This window comes from Silurus meridionalis, chromosome 21 (genome assembly GCF_014805685.1).
Source record: "Silurus meridionalis isolate SWU-2019-XX chromosome 21, ASM1480568v1, whole genome shotgun sequence".
NCBI classification, from domain to species: domain Eukaryota; kingdom Metazoa; phylum Chordata; class Actinopteri; order Siluriformes; family Siluridae; genus Silurus; species Silurus meridionalis.
Window position 1 is genome coordinate 3,748,570 of NC_060904.1, and position 15,736 is coordinate 3,764,305.

The 15,736-nt window shown below is 39.9% G+C and overlaps 1 protein-coding gene across 10 annotated transcripts in view; it reads right to left on the bottom strand.

The window, feature by feature from the left end:
- sulf1 (sulfatase 1) overlaps positions 1 to 15,736 on the bottom strand; it is an 87,737-nt gene that overhangs the window by 3,744 nt on the left and 68,257 nt on the right. For 9 of the 10 annotated variants that reach the window (XM_046833799.1, XM_046833795.1, XM_046833793.1 and 6 more), the window contains 12 exons: positions 13,616 to 13,766; positions 12,902 to 13,077; positions 12,678 to 12,806; positions 12,417 to 12,473; positions 11,147 to 11,282; positions 7,954 to 8,164; positions 6,701 to 6,959; positions 5,544 to 5,640; positions 4,834 to 4,928; positions 3,185 to 3,357; positions 2,935 to 3,077; positions 1,739 to 1,862 (listed from right to left, as the gene is read on the bottom strand). In XM_046833799.1, coding sequence (XP_046689755.1) covers positions 1,739 to 1,862; positions 2,935 to 3,077; positions 3,185 to 3,357; positions 4,834 to 4,928; positions 5,544 to 5,640; positions 6,701 to 6,959; positions 7,954 to 8,164; positions 11,147 to 11,282; positions 12,417 to 12,473; positions 12,678 to 12,806; positions 12,902 to 13,077; positions 13,616 to 13,766 — 1,751 coding nt within the window. Of the gene's footprint in view, positions 1 to 1,375; positions 1,501 to 1,738; positions 1,863 to 2,934; positions 3,078 to 3,184; positions 3,358 to 4,833; positions 4,929 to 5,543; positions 5,641 to 6,700; positions 6,960 to 7,953; positions 8,165 to 11,146; positions 11,283 to 12,416; positions 12,474 to 12,677; positions 12,807 to 12,901; positions 13,078 to 13,615; positions 13,767 to 15,736 lie in introns of those variants that run through there. The other variant, XM_046833801.1, reaches the window with a different exon arrangement.

Below are 15,736 nucleotides of genomic sequence, written 5' to 3' on the forward strand. Positions count from 1 at the left end.
TGAGAATAGGCTAATTTAGATTGAGAAGCGTCATTGCATGACCTTGTTAAGATAAGTAATCTTGTTTTTAGACTCATTTCACGCTGAAACTTATTTCCTGGCATTTGTCTTATAGTTTCAATGTGGACTACATATTAGACTACATTTCAGATAGGTGGAGACACATCCCCTAATTTCCCTGTGCTAAACCACCATCATTTTCACTTTATACCACAGCACTGTTGAGTTTGCGACTCTGATTGGGTGCGTATTTAGCTTTAATGCGTTTTTGATTCTAGCAAAAGTCTCCACAATTGGAAGAAAATGTATCTATTTCGAAAAGAATGGAATTTGTCATTGATTTTAAATGAATGGAAGGAGCATCCGGTGTCAGAACTTTGTAAAAGTCTTTAAAAGTAAAGAATTTGTCGACCGATTCATTGGTTTTGCGATTTTTTGGCACCGATAGCTTTTCCGGGTCGCTGGAGCAGCTAAAAATGTCCGCTGTTGTGATACAGCACCCTCTAGAGGTGAATTTGTTAAAATATATTATGGATGTAAATGTTTTATTTTTTTGGAATGTTACTTTTTGTCTTATTTTTCTCAATAATTATTAATATAATTAACATTCATATTTATTTCATGATTTAATGCTGTATTTTTTAATGCTGTATTTTGTGATAAAGTTTAGTTCTATTTTACATGGAATGTTATGGGATTTTTTTTCTATTCAATAACCTTTTTAATCGGTTGACTAATTGGTTATCGGCAAGAACAATCCAACCTAGCTATCGGCAAAATCCGCAATCGGTCGACCTTTATGGAAAACTAAATGTTTTGTTTTGTTTACTTCAATAGAGAGAATATGAGGGTCATTTGAAGCTACTAGTTAAAGCTGCAATAACATAAGTGATAACAGGATCTACCATGGTTTTCTTTAGATATATATAAAACCATTAATGAACAAAACTGTCATGTTTTCATTAATATAAAATATGTACATTTGTGGTAATCTGCTGCAAGAGAACACTTCTGTGGTGGTGCTGATTATTTTCCTACAACAGCACCATCAAGTGTTTTATTCTGAATGTAACATTAAAAAGGCACAAATCAATACGTATTTTATACACAAAGTTCGTTTTTATGAAAGATCTTTGTGTCTTAGATATTGCCTCTACTCCAAGATAGTGGTTTGTAACATTTACATCAATCCCATACCATCCGATTGGTTTAACCTGAACCAAGTCCAGTGTATTTGGAGATAAATGACTCAATTGCTGAGTTGTGATGAAGAATGGGTTATATACAATAGCGACAGCCATAAGAATAGGAAAAAGCTTTAAAACATATATCTCTCACTCCAATTCCACTCTTAGAATAAATACAGTACAAGATGCAATCTTAATAAATCTTTATACACAATTCCTTTTAATCCTATGAAAGAACATTATGATTTCACTCCTGGTATGACCGCTGGAAAGAAAGACAAATGTAAAACATGGCTCATCAGTGCTCCGCTTCCTGAAGGAATAAAAAGGAATGATTATAAAAGAATGTTTACAGATGAGAAAAAGAACATGGTGTCAGAACTACATACAGATAATACAATCAGGTTGTCATGCATCATGCAATGGACAGAAATGATGCACAACAGAAAACATGGTGGAGCATAAAAAAGAGCATTTCATAAAATTTTTTTTTAAACAAAGATCCTTGTGGCGGTCTGATTCTGATGATCTGAAAGCAAAACCACCCATACCTGTGTCTGTGCTTTTGGATCTGGGGTTGCACTGCTTGTGTCCCCGGCAGCTTCTCAACTCCATCAGATGCAGATGGAGCTGGTTTAGGACTTCTCGATCCACAGTGTAAACCGCATTGCTCAACTGCAAACGTGCAATCATCCTCAGGTTATAATCAAAACAAAACCTATGCATTTTTTTTCTTTTTTATTGCATGTAGTAGGTATACGGTTGTGGACATAGCGCTAACAGGGGTAGACTACATGGTGCATTGATTATTCGTTATTAATTACTATTACTATTATTATTATTAATCACTTGCCCTTTGAATACGTCAATTTTGTTTTGAGTTTTTAAAAAAAATATGTTAACAAAAAAAGTTATACAGGTTACGATATAGATGCGCACCGATGAAACCCCTCGTCACTTGAATCGTGAGTCGAGACATGGCCTACCCAAGAGTCTTAAAAGTGGTGTTCAGTATGGGGAAGTAAAGTGTTAAAAATTTAACTAATTACAGAACATAATTTAGCAAAATGGCGCAATTGACTATACAGTATATATATGCATGTGGCAGCGAGAGCATGTACGACCGCTAGTTTGCGATCGGAGAGCTAGTCGAACTATTGTAACTCAAGGACCATCAGTTCTTGTATCTTCTCTTTCATATGACAGAAAGCATGTGTAAAGATTTAAAGATGGGACAGCAACAAACTAGGAGGTGAGTGCTACAACATCTGCCCTCGTTTTGCATACAGTAGGTCACAGGTGCCAGTGATTGGCTATCGTGACTGTGATTGACAGGAGAGAGAATATAAAATCTCACCCACTCTAAGAGACCCACAGCCAATTTTGGCTTCTTGGCTCTTGAACACTGATTGGATTGAATGGATTTGAACTTATGATCTCTGGACATCAGGGTAAATGCGATGCGGTTCTGTTGCACAGCATTGCTTACAACTGTTGAAGTAAGATTCAAGCTCCGCCCACTTCATAACGCAATATCTGTGCCTGAACAGTTTCCTGATATACGGATTTATCAGGAAAAATGTTTATCTCAGCTTCTCTGGAAAGTTATTCCAGAGAATTCTTTCACATTATTAATGACGCATGGTATTTTCTTAATTACATAATAAAATGCTTTATTTTTTAACTTGTAAAGTATTTAATTAGAGCATTATTATTTACGAGTTTTAGTTTTATTAGTAAAACTTACCTGGTAAGGGTCACTGTTTAGATCGAAGTACTCCAGAAATCCCGTAGCAAACTCGCAGAAGAGCGTGTTGTGGGTTTCATTTATGGTCCTCAGACACCAGTATGTGTTGTTGTTGGAGCTGGTGCAGGCACAGAATCCTCCCACTGTACAAACAAATCCAAATTGTATTAAGCAGACACTCAGATGTTCAGAAATGTGCTGGTGTTGGAGTGTTGTGGTTTTTAAAATAATGAGTGCATTATTTCCATACAGTTCCAGAAGGGGGCAGTCTGCCAGTGGTCGTTGTTGTGGGTGAAGCAGGTGAGACCAGGAAAGCTGCAGTCATCTCCTTTCTTCTGCCTCTTCCTCTCTTTCCTCTCTTTCTTCCTTCGCCGAATCTCGTTATAGAGCTGAGTTTTGCTGTCCACCTCCGGCACTGTTTCCCTGCACGACACACACGACATCTAGATTTTTATCTTCGTAAATGTCTCGCTCATATAGTTTTTCTTTACATAAAGAACATTATCCCTATTCCTACTCATCACCTTCCTGAGGCAATATATTGGCGTATTCTGTACACTAGATTAAACTTTTGCGAACACCCAGTTTCTGAACATCACATTCCACATTTACTTCACACGGAAACTAAAACAAAAACATTTTAATTAGCATTAAACAGCGTTACATTTAAAATTAAGAGCTGTTAAAGTCTTAAATCCGCTGTTCTACGTCTTAAATAATTTTAAACAGGTCTTAATTCTCCCTTGTTAATGTAACACTGTTTAATGCTAATTGAAATGTTTCCGTTTGTTAGTTCAAATATAATTCGCTGTATTACAACTAAAAATGGGACCAACATGCAGCAGCCAATCAGCTTTCTGTTTTTGGCGCAATTCTCTCTTGGATTGTACCACCGACGTAAAATATTTTTTTTCCCCCCGCCATAGCAAAGTGCAACTTTAGAGATACTTCGCTTGGAAAAAAATTATAATTTAGGGCGTGGTTAAGGTCAATTGCCAACAATTTCTTTGTGTTTTTGATGTTGTGATACATAAATTTCATTCTTAATAATCTCAGAAAGCTCTTAAAAACGTCTTAAATTCGCTGTTCCACGTCTTAAATAATTTAAAAGGCCTTAAATCTCGATTTATAAGCTGTCGGGACTAAATGTGGAATGCGATGCTCAAAAAGCACATGCGGTACTTATGGTCAGGTGTCCACAAACTTTTGGCAGGTTAGTGTGTGTCAGCTAGCAGTGTAATTTAAACTAACCTAGCTTAAATTAGCCAAATCAATACCTAATAATATTTGCTAGCCAGCTCACATTAGCCAAGATCTCTACGGAAGTTACAGCCAGTCATTGTGCAATTTATTTTCTTTACATCTGCTCAAACTGGGGCTAAGATGGAGCAACAAAGTGGCTTCAACTGGCCATCAGTCTGCATATTGGCATCAGCAATTATTACTACTGGACAAGCCTTGAAAAGCTGAATGAAAAGTAAAATCTGAGAAGAACAAGCTAAACGATTGAGCTGCCTGATGCAAGTTTCTGTGCTCCAACAATTATTATTACACTTGAAAGCCAATGCTGCTCTTGGATCTTGCAGCTTGAAAAATGATGCGTTAACATCAGTCAGAAATGGAAAGTGCACTCGAGAGGATTGGAGGCGGCGTGACGGCCGATCACTCAACAAACGGCAATGAATCGGCCGTCGCGGCAAATAGTGACTTAACCGCTAAGAGGAAACAACCGACAGCGGTACGGAGCGGAAGGGAAATTCTCAAAGGCACCGTGTCACGGTATTCCTAACTCTCCATCAGCACCCGTCTCGTGAGCTCGCTCCGAGTTCCAGTTAGCGCTCGGCAGGGACTTGTGCATGGAGAGTGACTGATTATTGACGTTGGCTTGGAGGGACAAACCTTTTCTTTCCGCAGTCGCACTCGTCCGGCTTTCGGCTCTTCAGGTGCCCGCGGACCTCTCGCAACTTTTTCATCTTATCCTGGAGCAACTCGATCTGAGATACATATATAAACATCACGATTACCGCAGAAACAACAGTCAAGGTACATGGTATTTTTGCAATTTGTTTTGAACCAGAGAATCCTTATACTTCTATGAATTCTCAAATCAGATCCTGGGGCCTTATGTCCAAATTCCACCTTCAGGAGCTGGCCATTAATGCCAAAATATTTTTGCACCAATCAATTTCTAACTCTGCACAAAGTTGTGCTACTGTGTGCTGGTACAAATTAGAGGTCGGCTGATACATCGGTTTTGCTGATTAATTGGCGCCGATAGCGATTATCGGCAGAAATTCATACCGATAGTTTTTCTGGGTTACTTTAAACGTTACGAGAGCGACCTCTAGAGGCGAATCACGTGCTGTTTGCTGAATGTCTTTTAGCACATGTTCTTGATTCAGCATTTGTTTTGTGAAGTTAAGTACTATTTTACATGGAGTTTTAGGTTGTGTTTATTTTTTTTTATACGCACCCATTTTAAAAACTATGGATTGATTAATTGGTTATTGGTAAGTACCTAGCTATCAGTAAATCCACTATCGGTTGACCTTTAGTACAAATCTGCTCGACATTTGGACCTTAAAATTCCCATGAGCATAATCGCTTACCTCCTGGTCGACAAAACTCTTGTGATCCTTCCAGGCCTTGGAAGACTGGTAGATCTCTCGTTCACAGCGTACGGTGTCATTCAGCAGGATGTAGCACCTGTTACAAGACAGTCAGGCGATTAGCGAGAAACTCTATACGTAGACTAACATACAGCAGGTACAATTTGCCTGCCAGCATGTCATACAATAGAGCACACACACACACGATGCCCTGAGAGCCACAGATTACAGTCAGAGATGTTCAAGTAACTGCAGCCCTCAGGCAAAGGCTCCCCATAATTTCTCCTTAATTAGGCTCTCTGATTTCTTCTCACCAACTAAATCTCATCTGAATGACGCGTGTGAAACTTTATAGAAGCTGCATTTTAAAGACGCACTGCAGAGAACTGCAAAGCACGCAAATTCTTCCTGTGTGTTTTTCTGCGAGTTTGTCACACAAAACTCCATCGAATGCATTTACAATATATCCTCAATATCTGAGTATAACAAGATTTACTGTATTATTGAAATAGAGTAAATAAGCCAATATGAGAACAGCTTTGTGAAGACTTTTTTATGTAATGAATGGACATTTGGTGCTACCCAGATGAGGATGTGTTTCCTTTTGAGTCATATGGTTTCTTCCTCATACCGTCTCAGGGAGATTTTGCCCGCCACAGTCGCCACTGGCTCGCTCATTAGGGATAAACGTATACGGAATAAACTTATAGGCGCTAAACTTCATAAACGCTTTATCTCTGTAAATCTGCTTTGAGACAATGTTAAAAGCTAAAAAAAAAAACAAGCTGAATTTAAATGTTCTCATCACAGGATGTTAAATTGCTGGTTCAGAGTGAAGACGTTTAAGATTTAAGTCGATTTTAAGAATGCAGGTATCATAATTATGCAAATATCTTGGAAATATATGCAAATGAATCACTTTTTTCTTATTACAATAAACCAAATGCAGGTTTTATTAAAGAGCTTTAAACAAGCCTGTAACCTGGTTCTCATTTCATAGCTGGAGTTTTATTACCAGACCGTTTTGCTTGTTTTAAGTATGTAGGTCTGGAAAGATGCGAATAGAGTAATAGGAGATGTTAGTAATATTTTTTAATTGACTAAAAATAAATCGAATTAAAACAAGGTTAAAAAGGCATACTGGGTTTTCTTCTTACTTGTGCGTAACTTTGAGTGAATTGGGATAGCCGACAGCGTTGGTATCATCGGCCAGCATCTCCTCTGAAGCGTCGTCTGACTCCAGGTTAAAATCGGGTTCGATGGAGGATTCGGGTTCGTAATCCCGCTTGTTGATTGGCCGAGGTTCTGCAGCCAGCTTGTCGTCGCCTTCCTGCAGGTCCACGGCATAAATCTCGCCCTCGAACTCCACGGAAAGTGAACGTGCGTGCCGGGTGTGGACGAAGCGTGGCCTGTAACCTGGTGCATCAATAAGACGTAAAAAAGGGTACTAGGAATTAAGTGGAAGTGATGCATAAAATATCATGTCACATTTTGGATTTAATAAACTTGAACAGAATCAAGAAAAAAAAAAGATGTAGTTTATATTAATATTTAACAAAGCAAATCCACCTCATGCAAAGACAAATCTGTTTTTTATTCAACTTAGAAATATCAGAATCACATCACATTCGCTTAACAATGCCATTTCAATAAAAAAACAACAGGTTCATTAAACAGTGTTTTGTTGTACATTCTGTTATTATTCGTTAATACCAGTTTATTTATAAACTGCTATCATTTAGACTTAGTTAGATTCCAGGCTAATGGACTGTACTGAGCAACAACTTTTAACGTTAGAATATTTTGGTCATTGGCCAGTAGATGGCTCCAAAACATCGCATTTCGAACTGCTGTACATACACTTAATAGACAAAAGTAATAAGACACCTGACTTTTCCAGCCATATGTGGTTCTTCCCCAAACTGTTACCACAAAGCTGGAGGCACCCAATTATACAGGATGTCTTCAGATGCATAAGCATGGAATGTTACCTTCATTTGAGCTATGAGACCCCGAACCTGTTCCAGCACGAATGTGCACAAAGCCAGCTTCGTGACGATATGCATTACAAGGGTTCGAGTGGAAGATCTCCTGCTATACAGCTCTGACCCCGACCCTATTCAAGACCTCTAGGATGAACCGAAATGCTGACTGCACCTCAGGCTTCCACACCTCACCTACATCAGTACCTGATGTTACTAATAAACACGAATCTCCATAAACGCACTGCAAAATTTAATGGAACATCTTTCCAGAAGAATGGAGGTTAATTATAAAAGAAAATGGGGTTTAAATTTGGAAAAGCACATACGAATCTTATAGTCTTACAGCTGTATAGTAAAATTCAAGCTCCTAATTGAAAAAATAGCATAATTAATGTGGTCTAAATGTTGTATTATGTTGTACTTACGTGGTCTGCTGCTCTGCGAGAGGTGTCTGTGCGCTCGGCGTTCACTCTTTGCAGGTTTATACGCTCGGTCTTCACAGTGGCACTCTTTCCCCCGGCCGCTGTAGGAGCGCAGTCTCAGGCTGCGTGTCCTCTTCCTGGACGTGGTCTTCAGGATTCCCTTACACTTCTGTAGGCGCCACTTCCCAGTAACATCGACTATGCAATGCCATTTCTGTTCAAACACAACAGCAATGCAGTCGGTACATGAAGGCAGGAAGTCACCACCAGACTACTACTGAAACACAAGCCCAATTTAAACCTCTGAACATGAACTCTAAACTAATCTGATACCAATCTGCCTTTAAAGGCACTAAGGAGAGCAAGTAAGCATGATGTACATAAATACAAGACAAGAAGAGTTTGGGGAGAAAAAAGGGAAGAAAAAAAAAGGCAAACATTATAAATTAATGTCTATTCTTCCTAGTTTGTAGATGGTGGGAATTTTTTTTATTAATATCATTTAAGTAAAGAAAAATCTAAAATGCGCTCCTTTTGGGTTACGGGGTTTCGGAAAAAACTGTACGATTCTTTTTCATATCTCTTTGGAGATATGAAGGATGCAGTACCACTTTATAGGGACTCAAGATTAGCATGAGATTAGATGAGAAACAGTGTGTTATGCCCCCTTTAAATGAGTGCATTAATATAAACCTTTGAGTTACACCTCCTGTTATGAAATAACAAATGAATCAAGATCTCAGACAAATTTGATTCAATGAACAAAATCTGATATTACGGCTACATAACGAACGTAACCCTTGGCATTAACCAATCATTTCTTTGAACGCAATGGCCTTTTTAATGAGCGTTAAAGGTGCGTGTCACGAGCCGAGGTTAATGTACTCTTTTTTTGAGGGGGGGTTCAAAAAAGTAATCTGGATAACGTGCAAAAGTGTGGGGCCCCTCGCTTTAAATCTTTCCCATAAGGAAAAGACCAGAGGCTAATGTGGTCCTAATCTCAAATTTGGTGGTGTCAGTTGGTGAACACACACACACACACACACGGATTCTCTCACAGTTCACGTTTGCTCCCAGCTGTGGGAAACCATGTTCAAACAAAAGGCACGGCCGCGCTCAGATTTCCTGCTCATGCGATTAGACGGACAGACAGAAACAGTGGCTCAGGGATTTCTCTCTGTATGGCAGTAAACCTGCTGAATGAAAATCCTTGCTTCTTACACCCCCAAACACCTTGACTATGCAGGCTTTATTTATGCGTTCGCTCGGATTTGCACGCACACATTCACGCGATCTGGTTCCAAGCAGGAGTTAGACAAACAGTCCTGCGTGGCGGACTGAGCAAAGATCTCGCAGACTCTCTCGCAGAGTCTCCAGGATGACAGAGAAATGCAAATTTGCACAAACTAACCAGGCATCCAAATCACACCAACTGAAAGAAACTCTCACACCATACACAAGCACAGCAGAAGAAGCTTACACAAACAAGCTCGCTCTTTAAAAAAAAAAAAATCATGCTCAAGTGCACACGGACACACACACACAGCCCTCATTGACTTCACCACAGGAAGTGGAAGAGGACAGCAGTCATCAGGTGAAGTCTTGCATTACTGCTGCTGCTTTTTAGCGAGCTTTTAGCTCTGACTCGGGTCACATTCCTAGCAAACTCCGAGACGAGGAGCAGGAGAAAAGCTGTCTACAATCTCACACTCAATCTCAGGGCCGGAGGTTTTGTCTACCTGCTTCACTCAGACCATAACTATGGAAAAAGTATAGTAAAATGATATCAAGCGAATTATCTACCCCCCAAAAAATACCACAACATTTTGAGGAACACATTTTTGTACCAAACCGTTTTGGTAATTCTTTTTACATGTGGAACAAAGTTTAAATCTAAGTTCCCTCACAAACATTAAGTGGTGGACTGTAGGTTTTAGTTTAGTTTATTGAAATTGAAAAAGCATAACCAATGCCAAGGGTATAAAAAAGAAACTAGAGTTGGCACAGTGTCACTGAATTCTCACCCCGTACCGGAAATACGGTTTGTAGTGCCTCGAAATACGGTTTGTAATGCGTTGTAAAGCTCAGATTTGGTTACTTCCGTATTTTCCGGCAATATGGATTTATTTGCGTTTTATGTCCATCTTTAGGAATTTCTCATAAAAGGAGAAAACCCTGACGATTCTGCATATCGAAGGGGTGAACGAATGAAGGATGGAAAGTATGCTGAAATAAGTAGAACAGTTAAGCAGAACATATCTTTCAAAATGTAAATATTGAATGTAAAAGCACACACACACACACACACACACACACACACACACACACACACACACATATCTATATTACCCAAATGGGGTCTGACAAATGACTGCCAATTAATTCGAATTTCTGCCAATTTAATCAATCACTCAATTGAATCAATGTAACAAAATTAATTAAATACATTAATTTGCTTTTTTCTATTTAATTTTTTTACAACATCATTTTAAATATTATTTAACCAAGCAGGCATTTTATTTTCTAATGTTATCAAAGTGTAAACTGTTGATGTTCACAAGTGTGAAAAGAGAGAGAGAGAGAGAGAGAGAGAGAGAGAGAGAGAGAGAGAGAGAGAGAGAGAGAGAGAGAGAGAGAGATCCCCAGGTACTTTTCCACGTATTCTTAACTGGAACACCTACACCTGCCAGTGTGCGTGTGTGTGTGTGTGTGTGTGTGTGTGTGTGTGTGTGTGTGTGTGTGTGTGTGTGTGTGTGTGTGTGAACCTCTTTGGAGAAAATCAAATTCCCAGACTGGGTGTAAGAGGGAACACATAGCTGAGCTATAAAAGCATATCTGGTTTGCATTAACACCGGCTCTGGAAATCCAGGCTTGTGTTTAATGGCTACCTAAAATTGTTACAATTTGTATTGTTTCGGCTGCAATTTGCCACCATGCTGCTGAGGGGTTAGCGGAGCAGGCGTGCTGCCTGCTGCTTAATAGGGAACTGATGAAAGGGGAACTACGAGGGAATTAGATTTCTCTTTCTAACCACACCGATTTCTAATTATACTTCAACGGCTGTTAAACGGCAGCTTGGGTTTCAATACAGTGGCAGGTCAAGTGACAGGAACACACTTTGTTACCTTTTAAATGAATGTAATGCTGCTGTTTTGATGGACTGCAAATGAAAAAACACAAAACCAAAATGCATTACCTGTCCTGGCTGTTCACACGGCGTCTGAAACTCGGCTTGCTGGCACGCCTCCTTGACCTTCTTGTACTTGGGCAGGCTGTTGGTCTGCCCCGTGCTCACGCTGCTCGTGGTCTCTTCTTTCTTGCGCAAGATTTTGCTGGAACGACAGGAAGGACTTTGTGAACTCGGCTGCAGGCTTGATCTGGCCGCTACGCTGAGGTTTTGGGCACCAGAAAAGCCTGGTCACCGTGCCCGGGTCAGTCTCGGTTAATCGTGCCAAGTAAAGCTCTCTCTCCTCTCGATGTTAGGCCCAACCATATAGCCTTTCCTCCAAAGTCAGAGCCCGAAAAAAAAAACCCTCTGGTCTCTTGACACTAAATAAATCTGTCTCTCAGCACTTAGGTGCTGCATTTACTCCTGGCCCGATCGTGCTCCAGGTCATTTTACATAGCGACGCAAAAACCAAAACAAAAATAAAACCAAACAATAAACCGACCATCTGGCCAGAGACCGCAGCTGTAAACTGAGCTCAGGCGGATCGGACCGGCGTTTCGTTACGTCGGATTAAATAAAGTGGTTAAAATACTAATCCCACGAATCATTAACCTGACGACTGTCATGGGCAGCTTGCAAAAAAGCACCACAGCCCTGATTTTATGCACAGTGGCCATTTAGTCACGAGAGCCAGTCGCCTCTGATCGGCGGCACGCTCTGTTGTTGCTCCGCGAGCCGCAAGCGGACAAAGATGAACCACGGGGGATCGAGAGTTTCTCGCCATGCGCTTGTTATGCATGCATTGAGTTTCACATTCGCAGTGCCGGGTCCGCTCACCGCGCAATAAATACCAAGTAATAAAATGAACCGGAGCACATTCTTATGCCCTGCTAATAGTAGCATGAAGGCCGGACTGACAGCTGAGAGAGTTGCCTTGGGGTGAGAAGAAACTCCAGGGTGCATCTACTGTGTTTCTCATTCTTCCCACTGGAACCTTGAGAAACATATGAGGCATCTAAGGCTATCGAATGAGAACCTTTCATCCCAAAGGTAATGGGATACACTTCCTGCCTAAGGGAATTGTGGGTTTGGGTGACGGAGTCACTGTAAAGCGTCTGTCAAATGTGGCAAACAGATTTCATCCCTGGAAGTGCCATTACCAAACTCCAATAAATCCCATTCCTAATATTCCATCAAATACATGCAAGTATGAAATCAATAACTTTAGCTGCAGGATTCTCCCCATATGACAATGCGTAAATAATAGAGAACAGAAATGGATAAGAAGTTTCCTTACCCTCTCTCCACAAGGAATGTGTCTCTCCAGACCTTAGGTTTGCGGTTGAGTTTGAATCTGTAAGAAAGCAGGGGGATCCAAACAGTTTGATCAAATTCATATGGAGAACTCGTGTGGAAACGATGCCATACACATCCTCTCTCCAAAACATTTTTCTTAAAACTGAACATATTGCTGAAGTATTCGCATAATCGATTTAACATAAGCGACGCACAAGCGCCACACCGATGCAGAAGCTTCGACGCTTTATACAACACATACCTATTGTTCGTTTTTTCCTGCTCCAGAAGCTTCATGATTGACTTGCCGTCCATATCGGAAGGAGTATCCAGACCTGCGATGTCCAGGATCGTAGGCGCCAGATCGATGTTTAAAACAAGTTGATTATTCCTGCAGAAAACCCGGAACGAGATGTTAAAAAAACGCTGCGAACTTACTAAACTGCAGATTTCATGTGGTCCAAAATTTGATTAAATTCACTATACCTGGTTCCAGGTTCCACATTTGGCCCTCTTACAAAGAACGGGACTCTTATATCAAAGTCATATGGCATGGACTTCCCCTTGACCAGGCCAAATTGTCCAATGTGGTAACCGTGGTCTGCCGTGTAGATAATGTAGGTGTTGTCCAGCTCTCCTGTGTCCACTAGTGTGTTGTAAATCTGAAGATAAAAACAGTTTTTGTTTTTGTGTGTCTGCCAAACGGATTTACATTCACACGCGTTTTTTTTTGTGTACTTCAACTTTATAAAATCAGTAATTTTACTTAAGTTTTGTTTAAAGTATTGTACATAACTACATTTTCAAAATCATATCCGTTACTGAGTTTATTATATATTAACCGTCTGAATTCTGCAATTGTGATTCTTCTCATCATCATAAATGACATTATAACAGGTGATTTTTTTTTTTATTTATTTATTTTTTTTATAAAACTCGCTCGTTATGGACCGTAGTGTTTTTTTTATTTTATTTCTAGTTTGAGATTTATATTAAAATCCCCCCCTTCCCAAACTGTAAAAAAGAGAATATAAATAATTTTAAATAATTTTTAAATACATTTTTAGACCAGAAACGTGTACTTAAGTAAACTATCATTGTTGTAACGGTATTTTTACTTCAGTAGAACATTTTATTACTCTTTCCACCTCTGCTGCCAAGCATTTTCGTTAATACACATTAAAAATGCTTAAAAATTACCTTTTCCACAGAGTCGTCGACGGACATCAGGGTCTGCAGCCGTTTCCTCTGAAGGAAGTTGGTGAACTCCATGTGGATGGGCTTCATGGGACCTGTGTACTGCATGATCCAGTGCTTGTCCATGTTAGGAGCGTAGTTGTAACTTGGCGTTCTGAAAAAGCGTGGAATATATAAACGTTTTAAAATGCAGCGTTTCACAGGTGAACACTGACCGTGAGTGTGGTGGGTAAATTGTAGACATCACTAATGCATCACCGGTTTGCTCATAAAAATTGATTCATTCTCCCTGCGTTTTTTTTTTTTTTCTGGGATCGATCTCTGCTCCAAGTTGAGCAGAGAGTCCTTGGCTGTCTTGGAAAGGAGAAATTGTTTGAGGGTTGGCATGTGCTAAGAAAATTAACAGCCCTGCAGGCTCAGGCACTGAAAGTAAGGTTTGTGAACAGTTCCAAGTCCAAGTGGGGAAATAAATGTGGGCAAACAAGTGGGGGAGCAAAAACATTTTAATAAAAAAAAGAAAAAAGAAATGGGATTCAACAAGTCACAGGGTTGTTTGTGTGGTCAGGTTTAGCACCTCCACCATGGAGGACCTTGATGACCTTTGGTTTATAGGATACTGTACAAGAAACGTTTCTATCTAAATAGCCTTTGGGAGTCTGTTTAAGCAGTAAAGGACCCTTAACCAATCAAAGAACATTTTTGATCCACTTAAATGATACATTTGTCACAAGGCCTGTGGTGGTGGACAGTAACACAGTAAATGTAATTTGCTACTGTACTTAAGCAGCTTTTTTTCACGTATCTGTACTTTATTTCCATTTGGGGAGACTTTTACTTTAACTGCAATACATTTTAGTCAAATACTTCTAACTCAACGACATTTAGCAAAATCAGTCGTTCCGTTTTATTTGAGCAGATAAAAAATTGGTCAATCACGCAGCAAGCCACCAATTAGGGTCGAGCGCGCGCTCCATTTTGAACTTGTTTTGGCGCTTGGTTTTATCTAATTAGCATTAACATGCAGTTCAGCGTCAATTCAACAGCAAGCAGAACATTTTGAGAGGAATAAATGATGGAAGAAACTCCTGACTCGAACTCGTTGCAACACTTTTTTCTAAATCGCAATTTTTTCGAAATAGTTACAAAATAAGGTTTTGGGCTCAATCATTTTAATCTATTAATAGATTGCTGTGCTAAGAGTAACAGAGTCTATTCACAGAAACTGAGTTGCAAAGTGTCTTGTGATAAAAACGATAACAGGAACATTATAGCTGTACTTTGGATACTTAAGTACTTTTAAAGGCAACTACTTTTGTACTTGTTCTCAAGTGAAAGTTTAAAAAGAGCACTTTTACCATAGTAATACAGTGAACTGAGTGTATCTCTACTTTTACGCAAGAACATGGTTTATGCACTTTGTCCAACACTGAAGGCCTGTTAGGTGACACCTTACATATGTATACGAACAGCAAACCCACTTAATGAAAGGTTGAGTGTTTAGTCTCACATATATAGGAAGAATGCTGCAAGCATGCTGAGGGTTATTGTAGGGAGGTGGTAGCTTAGCAAATAAGACACCAGACTCTGCACCACCAAGATGCCACGGTTGGGCCCTTGAGCAAGGCCCTTAACCCTCAACTGCTCAGCTGAAAGTTTCTCTGGATGAGGGCGTCTGACGGACGCCATAAATGTTAAAGTGCACGACACGATTCATTCAAAAACTATTTTGCTAATGAGATCAACAAGCCCATGTATTTGCTTTCCAGCTGGACCCGGGCCACGAGGCATTTCAGATTAGGTAGTGTTCTGGTTACCAAGCCAGTGAAATATGCACATGCTTGCAAAGCTTTTCGGCCGTATCTGGCGCAAGGAGAGCAGCAGCTTTGCTTGGCACGCTTCTTTCCATTCCGAACTCTTGATGAACGAATTTATAATACGATAATTTATATTCTGCACCTAAATAGCGGCGGACGCTTGTCAAGTCGAGTTGACTCATCGTGGATTTGAGCGGTCGAATGGCAGCACATTTGTTCTTCTTAAGTGTTTCACTTTGCCTGCCATCTGCCTCCTCGATCCGTTGGCACAATTCTCAGCAACACAAAAATATGCCAGTCACAGCAAACC